Source organism: Nicotiana tomentosiformis, chromosome 9, assembly GCF_000390325.3.
Source record: "Nicotiana tomentosiformis chromosome 9, ASM39032v3, whole genome shotgun sequence".
NCBI classification, from domain to species: domain Eukaryota; kingdom Viridiplantae; phylum Streptophyta; class Magnoliopsida; order Solanales; family Solanaceae; genus Nicotiana; species Nicotiana tomentosiformis.
Genome location: NC_090820.1, coordinates 27,299,240 through 27,314,711, shown reverse-complemented (window position 1 = coordinate 27,314,711; position 15,472 = coordinate 27,299,240). Strand labels below are relative to the sequence as shown.

General features: G+C 37.4%; 1 protein-coding gene across 9 annotated transcripts; it reads left to right on the top strand.

Moving 5' to 3' along the window:
* Nucleotides 1-1,967: 1,967 nt before the first annotated feature.
* LOC104113003 (uncharacterized) lies at nucleotides 1,968-11,782 on the top strand. 9 transcript variants are annotated; one of them, XM_070186013.1, is made up of 5 exons: nucleotides 1,968-2,168; nucleotides 2,972-3,038; nucleotides 10,119-10,181; nucleotides 10,406-10,466; nucleotides 11,374-11,782. In XM_070186013.1, the coding sequence occupies exons 1-5, from the start codon at nucleotides 2,059-2,061 to the stop codon at nucleotides 11,409-11,411; spliced, it is 339 nt and encodes a 112-aa protein (XP_070042114.1). In that variant the 5' UTR covers nucleotides 1,968-2,058; the 3' UTR covers nucleotides 11,412-11,782. The 9 variants fall into 9 exon arrangements, 4 of the variants coding, with proteins under 4 accessions (XP_070042114.1, XP_070042116.1, XP_070042113.1 ...); XR_011411183.1 differs by lacking the exon at nucleotides 1,968-2,168 and adding an exon at nucleotides 2,183-2,554 and having other exon boundaries at nucleotides 2,977-3,038; XR_011411181.1 differs by lacking the exon at nucleotides 1,968-2,168 and adding an exon at nucleotides 2,198-2,554.
* Nucleotides 11,783-15,472: the final 3,690 nt, after the last annotated feature.

Genomic DNA, 15,472 nt, shown 5'->3' with positions numbered 1-15,472 from the left:
ATTATAAGAAAATAATGAAATGACTATTTTATCTAGTGTGAAATTAATTTAGGTTAAAAAAGGCGAATGATATTTTGTTAAAGGCTTTCGTGCTTTTAATATAATATAGATTTAGTTATGTTAAATGAGGTTTTTCAATCTTGATTTTTCTCGGTTTTTTCGGGTTATTTTTCCGGTAAGTCTTCATAGCACAAAATATGTAACTTGTGTTCCAAATATTTTTTAGTCTAGTAAGATACAACTATAAAATATATTTTTCAAGAAAATAACACAATAATATGAGATAAGTCATAGCATTATCTAAAATATTCAATAACAAAGATAATAAAATTGCATAAAGCAAATATTGCTAATTAATAAGCCATAATAAAATCAACATAAGCTAAAAATACTATATAGGTCATGCTAAAATAAGTATAGCTAATAAGTACTATTAACTACATAACTAAGCACTAAAGGAAAGGATAAATAAAGTTATGCATTTTTATTATAAACCAATGTAAAACTAAAAAATAGATATCCAATAGTATCGTCATTCCTAATGTTGAATTGAATTTATTTTGTTAGCATTAATATTGATTTGAACGTTGCTTGAGTTATTACACTTATGAGATATAAAATTTATTTATCATCTTAGAATGTTAAGTCCAAACTTGAAATGAAACGTTAAAAGATAAAATTGTGATAAAGTTTAAGAAATATTTATAAATTATATTACAATAAATATTCATATATATAAAATATTTTTAAAAATTGTATAAATGTACTATCATGTTAGTTTGGTTTCGGTTTGATTTTTTTTTTGGTTAAAACCAAATCAAAACCAATTATGGTCGGATTTTTTCTTTCCAATACCAGACCAAACCACAACCGGATTTTTTTTTCCGATTTGACCCGGATTATCGATTTGGTGCGATTTATCAGTTTTTTTTATACACCCCTAATAGCTACATGGTAAATAACCCCTTTGACTCAGGTTGTTAGGTGTCTTATCCACATACGCCATGTCATAATTAATAAAAATTGTCGTAATAAAATCTTTCCTAACATGAATATGAGTTGCACAATGAAACTGTTGTACAGTATGTGTTCTTTTTCAATTTTGATCAAGGGAGTATCACGATGGTTGTGTTTTGCTATCGATCTTTTTGTTTAATTATTTGATATTCAGTTAAATATTAATTTGATTAATTTGAATTCGTACTATGTAGGATTCATATAAGGGGAAAATGATTTATATTCAAACTCAAGATCTCCGATTTAATGGTCTACAAACCCACTTATCACTATCCATTGAGGCACAGTCAATGTTTATTACACTATAATTTAATTATCAGATACTTTATTTATTAAATTGATATGATTTGTTTCCATTGAATATCAAACTAACAAAGTTACTAATGGTAAAATTGTTAACCATTAGACTCTGCAAATTCGATCGATCTCTCACAATGAATATTAATCTAGAGAGAAGTTAGCGCAATTTAACGGTATACAATCTATTTTATCCCCTTCTTTAGTAAAATATTAAAGTTGCTAGTACTCCTAATAGGCGTGTTAGGCACATTTGATTCGGTGAAGACGAATGAGTTTCTGCATCAAATCTATTGACAAGTTCTCTTATGATTGGCTTATTTCTACCTATTACAAAAACGATAAAAAATACTGACATGAATTCAAATCATCATCTAGAATAAATTGTTACTACGACGAAGGAATTAAGTGGATAAAAAGTCACGTAAAATTGATTTTAAGCACGTTCACACACACACACACACACACAAAATAAAAAAAGTAAGAAAGAAAAGAACGTACCAAGATGAAAAGAAAAAATTGTAAAGAGGTACTAGTTAAGTAGAATCAATTAAAGAAACAGAAAGTAAAGTTCTGTCCTAATAGAGCAATATTAATTAGGATTTAGGAGAAAACAAAGTTTCAAAATATGGTACAACCCAATTGAAGTAAAGTGGTGCCTCAAGGCCTGCAAGTTTAACATCTTCGAATTTGTGTCTTTTTGAATTATAAACCACGAATTCACCTTTAAACTTCAAAAATAATATGTCTCCATTCTTCATAAAGCTCACAGGCCTCAAGCAACGTCCGCAATGCACTGATGGAATTGTCAACATCTTACTCCATGAAATATTCTCACTTATTTCACACTATAGGTATGCATTTCTTTTAAATTCGGAGACCGAATTTTATAAGATGGAGAGAATGTAATACCCTACAAATACATAAATAAAGATAGAAACAAGCAAGCAAATAAAAAAAAATAGAAGGGCCGAAGCCCAAGAAATATTGGATATAGGGCATCGTATAGAGTTTGGGAAGGGGTAAAATTCCAATTCCTTGCAATCTCAAAGAAAAATGAATAAGAGTAGGAGAGTTGGGGCATTAAGGCTCCTGCAAAATAAAATAAAATTGAGGAACAACAAAGTTGTTGGTAGCAAGTTCACATCTATAAAGAGAAAATCAAGAAGGTCTTTATAGTGTCTAGCGATCTGGTGCAGCAAGAGAGCCACTTTCAGCGGAGTTTAATTCGAGTTTCAAGGTATTTTGTTTTTTCCATTAACATAGGTATATCCAGATTATCATGGCTAAATATTGAATTGTATAGGGGAATACCTATGAATGAGATCAGATTGTCATTATTCTAAATTGAGAAAGTAATGAATCTATTAGTCATGCTACTTTAGTGGAGAGTCTCTGAGTGCTTGCAAAGCAGTACGTGAAATATAGCAAAGGTATTGAGTTCCCAGGCAATTCAAAGTATCTGTATAAGCAATCTATATATATTGACATACACAGAAGCAAGAACCAATTTACTTTCCAGTTAATTACTATTAATAGAGAATAGATGATCATATTTCGAGGAGTGAAAACAGAAAAATAGATTAGATTTGACAGGATCTGGAATCGATTACATTGGTAGTTCACGAAGCTAATACCTATATTGATTTTGTAACAGTATAGGTCGTGAAGAAAGTCACACGAAGTGCTCGCAAGTGACAAGTTTGTATTCCGGCACGAGTACTGTGAGTAGTAACCTTATCGCAATTTGGGTTTCTACAACTAGCATGATTTACATGTGATTTTAACATGAACATGTCATCGGCTGTTTTGAATTTGCATGTGGGACAAGTCCTTTACTTGATATGATGCCACTATATATATTGGAGATGATTACAATTGATATGAATATTCTCATTGTTACTGAATATGTTTTATCGTTACTTGAGATAAGATTTACCGTTATTGAAACGAAATTACATGATTTGATAAGAACCGAAATACCCGATATTGCTATAAAATATTTTCCGACAAGTATATACGGATTACAGCGACAAGTATAAATGGGAGTAGACTTTGAAGGATCCCGTAGCTAACGGTGGGTTCGTTAGACCTGGTTCACCTTGTATTTACAGATTACCAATTACAGTTATAACCCTTGCTAGTGGGGAGGTAGAACTAGCATACAGTTACAGTTTTCCCTCGATTAGGGACCTACAACTATATTTGACTTCTTTTACGAAGAGGTCCACACAGTGATACATATTACATGATCCTTTCTTGGAAACCTCCCAAACATAAAGATTTGCTATGAGACAGTGTTTACCGAGTTTATTACCGATATGTTGAATTGATTTCTGTTACAGGAAACACATGAAAAGTCTGATTATATTTACCGTTTTAGAAAGGGGGCATTCTTATGATATTTTCTGGTTAATATACTAGCATGGTTTCTGACATGTCCCCATTAAAAATAATTGTGGTTAAGTGTTATTACTCACTGAGCTAGCGACTCACTCCCCGCTATTTTTTTTCCAGATACATCAGTTGACGTGAACGATGATTTCGTTAATTATAATACACAAGTTGATAGATCCTGGTGAGCCCCGCACTTGTTTGCGTGGGCGAAGAGTTTATTTATTTTTATCGTCTTTCCTTTTGAACTCTTAGAGTCGCTCCATAGTCATTTTTATTAGTGTCAAGAGTATTCATTCGTTATATTGGACTAGTTACTAGTATTGCACTTTCTTTCCGTATTTTTGAGATGGGCTTAGTATTATTATGGTAGTGTTGGCGAAAACTCATTTTTGGTTAGTTCATGAAGATTGTGGTTGATTTAGGTGAATATTGGTTGGTTGTATATTGTTTATGAGACATGAAAACTTTTGGATAATCCTAAAATAGGGAAAACTCTATCAGATTTTCTGTAAAATACCGATGAGGCTTACTTGGGGGCACTTGCTCCTAAGCGCCGGTCATGATCCTAAATTGGGCCGTGACAAAGTTGGTATCAGATCTTAGGCTTTAAGTCCCGATTCATGGAGCAATGTTTTGTAGAGTCTTGTTCATGGGTATGTAGGCGCCCATACTCTTGATCTTGAGGCTACTGAACATCTAGGAATGTTTTCCCTTCTTTCATTCTTTGATCGTGCGTTGAGATAACTTGAGATTGACTTTGGAATATTTCTTTCGCAGATGGCTAGCACACGCACACCCTCATCTGCTGGACGTGGGGCTAGACGTGGTGCTACCCGGGGTGGCGGTCAAGTTGGCGTTCATCAAACTAGAAGACAGGCTGCCCCTCAACCTGAAGTTGGGAACATGGGTCAACCCCAAGCTGCTATGCCATATCAAGTGCAAGGGCAGGGAGTTCAAGACGCTCCACCACCAGTGCCAACTGTTGCCTTACCTGCAGACGCTGTGGCAAGGTTATTGAATGTGTTAGAGGCATTGGTGCCTACTCAGGGTGGAAGTTCAGCTCCTCCGGCTACTCTACAAACACAAGCACCTGCACAAACTCAAACTTTCGGGAATAAGGAAGTATCCCTACAAGAGTTCCTGAAATTGAAATCACCAAAATTTACAGGTTTTGATAATTCAGCAGATCCTTAAAGTTTCTTGGATGGGCCACTCGAGGCATTACCTGCTCTAGGATGTTCTAGTGAGAGAGCCTTGGAGCTCGCAACATACAAACTAGAGGATATGGCCAACACATGGTATGAAACTGTATTGCTAGGAAGCTCAGTAGGAGCAGCACCACTGATATGGGACGAATTCACTAAATTGTTCATGAATAATTTTCTTCCGGACAACTTGATGCAAAAATATGCTAGAGACTTTGAGAGATTGGTTCAGACTCCAGATATGGATGTGTCAACATATAACACAAAGTTTTGTAAGCTGGCTAGATATGTCCCTTACTTAGTGCCTACCGAAGAATCTCGAGTTCAGAGGTTTGTTGATGGATTAGTTGGTCGTCTATACACTGCAGTAGCCCCACAGATGAAGACTTTATCCTACTCTGATGCAGTCGACCTTGCTAGAAAGATTGAAACCAAGGGACGTGAGAAGCGTGTAACTAGTGATTTACGTAAGAAGGCCAAGACATGAGGGTCTTTTAGTGGCGGTTTTAGTGAAAATCGAAGAGCAGGAAATCAGGGACAACAACAGGGTTTTCAGACAGGGACACACTTGTCTTCACAGTCCACATACAGACCGCATTACAGACAGGGTAATAGGGGACCATCATCTTCTGGACATCATAATTCTGGGCAGATATATGCCACTACTCCAGTCTGCCAGACCTGTGGTAGATCACATTTGGGCCAATATCGTATTCTAATTGGAGAGTGCTTTCGGTGTGGCCAGTTGGGACATCACTTGAGGGATTGCCCTCAGCCTCCAAGAAATTTCAACCAGGCTTCTATTCAGTCAGCTGCACCTACTCAGATTACTCGTAATACTTCAGGTGCTACAGGTAAATGAAATAGAGGTCGAGGTGCTGGAGATCATGCTACTGTGAATCAAGGACAAGGGAATGCTGGTAGAGGTCAGGCGAGAGTTTTTGCATTTACTAGACAGGATGCTCAGGCCTCAAATGTTGTGGTTACAGGTATTCTTTCTGTCTGTTCATTTGATGCACTTGCGTTGATTGATCCGGGATCTACTCACACCTATGTGTCCTCGTACTGTGCTTTGAGGTTTAGTAGCAGCCTGAGCTATTGAATGACCCTTTTCTAGTTGCTACTCCTATTGTAGAGTCTCTATTAGCTGAATATGTGTACCCTTTTCTAGTTGCTACTCCTGTTGTAGAGTCTCTATTAGCTGAATACGTGTATCGTGCTTGTTAGATTCGGGTTGAAGGTAGAGATACTCTAGCTGACCTTATTGTACTTGATATGATCGACTTTGACATGTTGATGGGAATGTATTGGTTATCTTTCTGCTATGCTATCGTCGATTGTCATGCAAAGATAGTCAAGTTTGAGATACCAAACGAACCCAATTTTGTTCTAAAAGGGGGTCAGGTTCCAGAGAATTACAAATATGTATCTTTTATGAAGGCTCAACGACTGCTGAAGAAAGGTTGCTTGGGTCTCATAGCTATTGTAAATGACACAAGAAAGGAAACAATTAGTATAGAAAATGTACCAGTAGTGAGAGAATTTTCTGATGTATTTCCTAAGGATTTACCAAGATTGCCTCCAGTACGAGAAATAGATTTTGGTATTGATTTTCCACCTGACACACAACCCATATCAATACTGCCATATCGGATGGCACTAGCAGAGTTGAAGGAGCTAAAACAACAACTGCAGGATTTGTTAGATAAGAGTTTTATCAGACCGAGTATATCTCCATGGGGTGCACCGGTACTGTTCGTAAAGAAGAAAGACGGATCCCTGAGAATGTGCATTGACTACAGGCAGTTGAACAAGATAACAATACGCAATAAATATCCTTTGCCTCGTATAGATGACATGTTTGATCAGTTATAAGGAGCTGCCCAATTTTCAAAGTTTGACCTCTGTTTTGGTTATCATCAATTTAGAATCAAAGATGAAGATATTTCTAAGACTGCTTTCAGAACTCGATATGGGCACTATGAGTTTCTTGTGATGCCTTTCGGACTAACTAATGCTCTAGCTGCATTCATGGATTTAATGAATAGGGTGTTCAAGCCGTTTCTGGATAGATTTGTAATAGTATTTATTGATGATATCCTGATATATTCTCGTAGCCAAGGAGAACACGAGAATCATCTCAGGATTGTGTTGCAGACATTGCGAGAGCATCAACTTTATGCTAAGTTATCAAAGTGTGAATTTTGGCTAGACTCGGTAGCATTTTTGGGGCATGTTGTATCCAAAGATGGAATTATGGTAGATCCTAAGAAGACAAAAGCTGTGCAGAAATGGCCCAGGCCTACTTCTCCTACAAAGATTCGCAGCTTTTTAGGCTTAGCAGCCTATTACAGGCGTTTTTGTGTAGGATTTCTCCAGGATAGTAGCGCTACTGACCAAGCTAACACAGAAAAATGCAAAGTTTCAGTTGACGGAGGAATGTGAGCAGAGCTTTCAAAAACTCAAAACATGTTTGATAATTGCACCAATATTAGCCTTACCATCAGGTTCTGGAGGATTTACATTATTCTGTGACGCCTCGAGGGTGGGATTAGGATGTGTTCTCATGCAAAATGGTCGCGTTATAGATTATGATTCGAGACAATTGAAAAAGCATAAGCAAAACTATCCCACACATGATTTGGATATGGCTGCAGTGGTATTTGCTCTAAAACTTTGGAGGCATTACCTATATGGCGAAACTTGTGAGATTTATACTGACCATAAAAGTCTGAAGTATATCTTTCATCATAGAGATCTGAATCTTCGGCAACGTCGGTGGATGGAACTACTCAAAGACTATGACTGTTCTATTTTGTATCATCCTGAAAAAGCCAATGTGGTGGCTGATGCATTGAGCAGAAAATCTATGGGGAGTTTGGCACATATAGCTCCTGCAAAGAGACTTTTGGCCAAAGATATTCAGAGACTAGAAGATATAGGTATCAGATTTAGTGTCGGAAATTCAAAGGCATTGTTGGCTTGTGCTCAAGCTAAGTCTTCATTAGTTGAGCGCATTAAGGCCACCCAATATGAGGATGAGCGATTATGCAAATACAGAGATGATGCCTTAGCTGGTAAAAGCAAGGATATGATTATTGAAAGTGATGGTATGCTTCGAATGGGTGACAGGCTATGTGTAGCAGACGTAGATGGGTTGAGACATGCTATTCTTGAAGAAGCCCACAACTCTAAATACACTATACATCCTGGATCCACAAAAATGTATCATGACCTAAAGCAATTCTATTGGTGGGAAGGTATGAAGAAAGATGTTGCTAACTTTGTTTCTAGTTGTTTGACTTGCCAGTAGGTCAAGGCTGAGCATCAACGACCCGCAGGACTGTTACAACAAAATGAGATTCCAGAGTGGAAATGGGAAAGAATTACTATGGATTTTGTCACCGGGCTACCACGAACCCTTAGAGGTTATGACTCTGTATGGGTGATTGTAGATCGACTGATGAAATCAACACACTTTTTTCCAGTGAAGACTACATATGATGGAGTAAGGTATGCACAAATATTTATGAACGAAATTATCCGACTTCACGAAGTTCCAATATCCATCATCTCTGATAGAGGATCACAATTTACCTCACACTTTTGAAAATCTTTTCAAGAAGCATTGGGTGCACGAGTAGATCTTAGTACTGCATTTCATCCACATACAGACGGGCAGTCTGAACGTACTATACAGATCTTGGAGGATATGTTGAGAGCTTGCATTCTTGAGTTTGGAGGTAGTTGTGACGCTTATCTACCTTTAGCTGAATTTGCTTACAACAATAACTTCCAGTCCAACATTCAAATGGCACCGTACGAAGCATTGTATGGTAGAAGATATCATTTTCTTATCTGATAGTTTGAAGTTGGTGAGACTAACTTATTAGGACCTGACCTAGTACAAGAAGCTATGGACAAGGTCCAGTTGATCAGACAGGGATTTCTTGCAGCTCAAAGTAGACAAAAGTCTTATGCTGATAAGAGAAGAAGAAATTTAGAGTTCACAATTGGGGACAAAGTGTTCCTACGAGTCTCCCATGAAAGGTATGATGCGGTTTGGAAAAAGAGGCAAGTTGAGCCCCAGGTTTATAGGACCGTATGAGATACTAGACCGAGTGGGAGTTGTGGCTTATCTCTTGGCACTTCCTCCTGAGCTATCCTTTATTCATCCAATGTTTCATGTCTCAATGCTAAGGAAATGTATATCAGACTCATCTCAGATGCTTGAAGCACCTGCTATACCGCTTGATGAGAAGTTGTCTTACGAGGAGGAACCGATGGCTATTGTTGATAGGCAAGTAAGAAAGCCACGGTCAAAAGAAATTGAGTTCGTAAAAGTCTTATGGCGAAATCATACAGTTGAAGAAGCTACGTGGGAAGTAGAAAAAGATATGCAAGCGAAGTACCCCATTTGTTTCAGTCTACATGTACGTACTTGAGTTCAATTCGGGGACCGAATTTCATAAGGTGGGGAGGATATAATATCCTATATTTTATTAATAAAGGCATATAAGTCTTTAACTAAAGTTAATAAAAAGAAGAAGAAATAATAGAAAAATGGGCTAAAGCCCATTAGAAGGAGAAACGTGAAAAGGGGAAAAGGGGAAAAGGGACGCAACAAAGCTGTTGCTAAACAACATAGAAGAAACAAAAAAAAACCATAGAGGAGGAAACAAAAGGAGAAGAAGAAGAAGAAGAAAGAGGCTGGAACCAAACCTTGAGAAATCTTAATTACGCACTGGTTCTTATGGGTAATACTCGAATTTCTCATCTGAGTTCTTTTCTTTTGGTAATTCTTTTTATCTCAGTTCATATATTTGAAGAGTTTCACAAGGTATAAGAAATATAATACCAATAAGAGTTATTCTGGGCAAATTATGCAATTGGAAGTTGGTCAACGTTACTGTAAGATAAATTCACTTGGAAAAAAATAAGGGATATTATGGACAGTAATGTTATTTCAGTTTCAATTTATGCACACGATTAAGGAAATTGAACAGTACAGGGAATAAACCATATAAATACCTTTTTATTTAAACGATTTTGGACTAATTTAAATTACTCATAGCATGAGTAAATATAATTCGGCGAATTGATGATAAAATATAAAACTCGGAGGATTGGGTATTCTAAATTAGTGACGGATTTAGCTTAAATGAGGCAATTAACACGAGATCGGTGTTGATATGATTATAGATTGATTGGAGGAAGTTGTACGAATTGCTCGAGGTGAAGCATTTGGTATTCGGCTCGAGTACTGTGAGTAGTAATCTTACCGCAATTTGTATTTTTCATAACTTGCATGATTTACACATAATTTTTAATATGAATATGTCACCGATTATTTTGAGTTGCATGTGGGACAAGTCTTTTACTCGATATGATACCGAAATAATTATTTGACATGATTACCGTTATTTTAAATATTCTTGTTGTCACTAGATATGTTTTACAGTTACTTGATAAAATATCCATTTGATCAGGATTGGCGTGTTACAGTCCTGCAGAAAGGAAAATCTGACTTTATCAGTGATGGTAAAACAGGTAGTACTTTTGCTTTGTCAATTGCCCTTGTACAGATAATTTAATCATTTAGATTCCATAGATCAGTAATTTACTGGTGGATGAACAAGGCTTTTGAGCTTCAGGCATGAGTTCCACCTGCATATTTTCGTGAGGCACAAAAATCTGGGACTCCATGCTTTCACTCTTCTCCTTAGGAGAATATCTAAGTCTATTTTTTCACTTAACTTAGTTATGAGACTTTATAACCTAATATGAGAATAATGACGATGAAGGACAGAGATTTTTACAGGGACTTTCAAACTGTAAATCTGAATCTTTTTTATGGTAGTAACGGCTTGTACATGCTAACAAATTGTACATTACTAGATATGAGTTACATGATTTGATAAGAACCGAAATGTCCTATATTGTTTTAAAATATTTTCCTATGAGTATATACGGATTACAGAGACAAGTATAAATGAGAATAGACTTTGAAGGATACCGTAGCTAACGACGGGTTCGTTAGACCTGGTGCACCTTGTAATTACCGAGTTCAATTATAGCCCTCGCTAGTGAGAAGGTAGAACTAGCATACCGTTACCGATTTCCCTCGAGTAGGGACTAACGTTATATTTGACCTCTTACGAAGAAGTCCACAGTTATACCGATTACATGATCTATTCATTGAAACTTCCCAAACATGAATGATATTACACAGTATTTTACCGAGCTTATTATCGAATTGTCAATTGATTTATATTACATAAAAAAACATGATGAGACTGATTATTGTTTATTGTTTCTGAAAGGGCATTCTTATGATATTTTCTGTTTAATATATATATTAGCATGTTTTCTGACTTGTCCCCAATAAAAACGGTTGTGGTTAAGTGTTATTACTCACTGAGCTAGCGACTCATTCCCTGCTAATTTTTTTTTACAGAGACAACAGTTGACGCAGGCGAGGATTTCGTTAATTAGAGCGCACAAGTTGATAGTTTTTGGTGAGCCTCGCACTTATTCGCGTGGGCGGAGATTTTATTTATTGTTATGGCCTTTTCTTTGAACTTTTAGAGTCGCTCCATAATTATCCTTTTAGTGTCCTGAGTACTCATTTGTTGATATGGACTAGTTACTAGTATCATACTTTCTTTCCGTATTTTTAGAGTTGGTTTTGGTTTTATTATGTTGAGGAGGTTGGTAATATTGGTGGAAACCCGTTTGTGGTTAGTTGATGAAGATTGTGACTGATTTAGGTCAATATTTGTTGGTTGTTACTTGTTTATGAGACATGAAAGTTTTTGGATAGGGGAAACTTTATCCGATTTTCTGTAAAATACCGATGAAGCTTACCTGGGGGCACTTGTGAATTGCTCATTCCATTCTTCGTCATATACCAAACTTCAAAATCGCGTCTCGAGTCATTGTGTAACCTAGTCAAACAAAGGTTTTCTCCTAGAGCACATAAAACTGGATCTTCCCAACTTTTAATCCGATCTGGAAACAATATTTCCTGAAATGTTTCCTTCTCCAAACAAAAACGTACTATAGTAAAGTCATTCGGACTAGTATTGGACAAATCCGTCATTGCTATGATATAAACAATCCCATCTACTGTAACAATGTCCCCATCAAAGAACTCGTTATACGGATGAAACTTGCCCATCAATTTCCACGAGTTGCTTTTTGTGGAAAATATATGCACCTCATAATTACCTGAATAAGCGTCTTGTCCTACTCTAATTATTTTATAATCGTCGATAGAAAAAACGTATCCAAAACCATATATTATACCAGGGAAGTATTACTACATCAACTCGAATTACATTTACTATATCAAAACCTTGATAAGTTTAAATATTAAATGATGTGAAATAGAATACCTTGATATATAATATTAAGAGTTAAGATACACCAAGGAGATGATAAGAATATGGCATTGGAAAATAAATTATGAATTGTATGTGTGCTTATAACTTTTTAATCTCCCCATATACTTCTTAATCATTTTTTAAAAATATATTAAAATAACTTTTCTACATTGATATTCTTGTTTCAAGTTCAAATAAATTAGACTTTTTAGATTTTAATACTTACTATTGGTATATTATTGGTTCATTTCGAAAGAAAAGTAAAACTACAAAAGGAATGCTTTTTCAGAACTTTAGGTCATGCTTTTAACATTCTATCACGCATAAAATAAGAATATAGATTACAAAATAGCTTATGTGCTAGTAGTTGCATTGAATAGAACAACTGAGACCAAACATTGTAAAAATAATGCTTAGTTTTATGCGAAAATAAAAAATGAAATCATATGTTATATAAGTTTGTTTACCCTAAAAATAAGTAACAATTAAATTTGTACACGGTTTAAATGATATGCGATTTAATTCAATACGAATGATTAAGAACAACAGATAAATAAGTTAAAGATAAAATAAATGATCGAACCAATCGTAATGTGATGGTCAAGCCTGATCTTAGATTGAACAGTGAAATTCGTCCTTGATCGAACCCTCGATACAAGCTCGGTCGCGAATAAAGAAGAGAACAAATAAAGAACACTTTCAATGATAGCTAAGAGACAAAAATAAACTTTATTTACTTTGGTTTTCGTGTCACAATGTGTCCAAAATAAAAGAAACATTTCCCTTTATATAATAGGAGAATTTTATTTCTAATACAAGTCTAAATAAGGTAAAACAATCTTCTTTTTCCGGTAAATGTTGACTTGCGCTTGATATCGGATGGGATTCGCGCCATGATATCCGATTGAGGGCAAATATTACGGCGCCCTACTCATCATGCATAACTGTTCTCCGCGCTTCCCGAGGTCCAGAAACTATACTTGGTCACGGTCAGTTATTTTACCGTGCCCGATCTCAGACACATCATTCATCCTTCCCGAGTTTCAATACGAGGGGTCCTTGAGCCTCGATTATAATCATGTCAAGTCGTGCTTCCTCTTTGTTTTCTCATCGGGGAATCAGGAAAAACTCTGCCCCCGATTTTACCCGTACAAAGATAGTTCCCTCGTTTCTTAGAGAGTAGATTTATCGAAGCGATATATTAACCCCGGTTTCTTCTTCCATGCGCTACAATCGAGTTGGTGGGTCAGTTAAACGTCCCATCAGTCACGTCATTTTGACTACATACACGTGTCAGTTGTCGATTGACCGTCTTCGAATACGAAACGTCACGCATTGATTACCCCTTCTTTATAAAATCTTCGATCCCTTTTTTTACTTTCTGATTCCAAAGCTCCTTACTTTACCCTCGATCCTTTCAAACCCTCATACATTGTTTTTTAGATCTTCATATCTTCATCTTCAAATCTTCATACTTCTTCTTCAAACCTTCAAATATGGCCTTCATACCTTCATCCTTATCCTCAAATCTTCATTTTTACCTTCAGATCATCTTATTTTCCAGATTCTGATGGCGAAGACTTTCAAATCCACGCCTCACTAAACCATCCCTTAAACTTCCAACCCGACCATGGATGCCGAGGTGGCCGTGCCCGAGGTGGCCCCGGAGCCTCCCCTGAAAAGCTTCATCCCCTGGGGCTACTCTATTGAGAACGACTTCAAAGTCGAGAAAGCCTACAGTCAACAGGACCGAGGCGAGGGGGTATAGAGGTACATATGCTCCGTTACCGAGGATACATTCCCTACAGTTTGAGAGAACTGCAACTAGGAGGGAAAGGAAGTGGTTGTCCTCGGTCCCGATGAGGACATCACCATTTACGTGGATGGGTATCTAAGTGTTTACACTTACCCCTTCACGCTTGCCCCAGTGGACCCTATAATCCTAAGCTTCTGCAAAAGGTATGAGGTCTACCTTGGGCAGATTCACTCCTTTTGGAGGATCGTAATCCTCCTCCACCACTTTGTCAATAACACCGAAGCACCTCGATTTACCAAAACCACCCGCCTCATCTCTACTGTCCCCGAGTTTTTCGAGGGGGATTGATCAAGCTCGTTCATCGAGCAAGAAAAGCTCTGTTCTCAAGCATCGATGAAGATCGGGATCGGGGTTGGCAGGAGAGATTTGTTCGGGTGAAAACCGAAGATCTCATTCCCCCTCCGAATCTTTACCGTTCCCTGAAATGTGTAACTCAGCCCATAAGTTTCTTTCCTTCCTGAGTACTTGGAATTTCTTTTGTTCCTTTTTCTTATTGACTGCTTCTACCTTCGTGCAGTAGTTTCCTGAGTTCCCAAAGCAGTTCCTCGCTTCAAGGAGTGGATCTGCAAACAAATGTCATATTTTGAGGGTAAATGGCGCAAACTTTCAAAGGGCAAGTGGGAGCCTCGTCCCCATGGTGAGTGCTACTCCCGAATAAGTCTACTTTCATACTCAACCTTTGTTTCTACTAAGTTCTTCTCTTTTTACAGATTTTTCCAAGACCATTGAGCTTCGACCGTTGGACGAGGACGAGGATCCGTCCTCACTAGCTAAACTCTCTGCTTCGGGACAGTCTGGAGCTGATGCACAGAAGGAGAAACATAAGAAAAAGAGAAAATCTTCCGGCTCGCCAGGCGCCAAAGTTAAGAAGAACAAGGTAACAATTTGGGTCTAGAAAAACAACAAGAAGAAAACCCGGGCCAGGGTATCTGACTCTGACTCCCTCTACCAGCCCAGGGAATACCCTGAAGATGACGACCTGAAATTTGCCGCTCATGCACCGGTCACTGATGAAGAGGAACAATCGGCAATCGGGGGTAGTGGCTGAGAGGCCGATCCTTCTTTAGCCCGAGAACCGGATGGAAAATCAGAGGCTACGACCTCTCGAGAAACTATCCCTGCCCCGTGGGAAATAGCTAGTGTCATTGACATCGCAGAATCTACATCCTATACAGAGTCCACGTTCGATGAGGATCAGGCCGTCAAGGAGAAGCCAAATAAGATGACACGGGCCGCAGACATGGCTCTCAACATGTTCTTCGACAATGTGGATATGAACGCGCTAGAGGATTATTCTGGGTTTGGTCACTTGGAGATCCCGAAAAAGGATGTGCCGTCAAAAGCAGGTGAGCCGA

Coding starts and splice junctions, on each gene's coding strand:
- LOC104113003 (XM_018776582.3), top strand. CDS start 2,059: ATGTCTCCATTCTTCATAAAGCTCACAGGCCTCAAGCAACGTCCGCAA. Junction 2,169..2,971: donor TCACTTATTTCACACTATAG/GTATGCATTTCT, acceptor ATTTTGTAACAG/TATAGGTCGTGAAGAAAGTC. Junction 3,039..4,488: donor TGTATTCCGGCACGAGTACT/GTGAGTAGTAAC, acceptor TTTCTTTCGCAG/ATGGCTAGCACACGCACACC.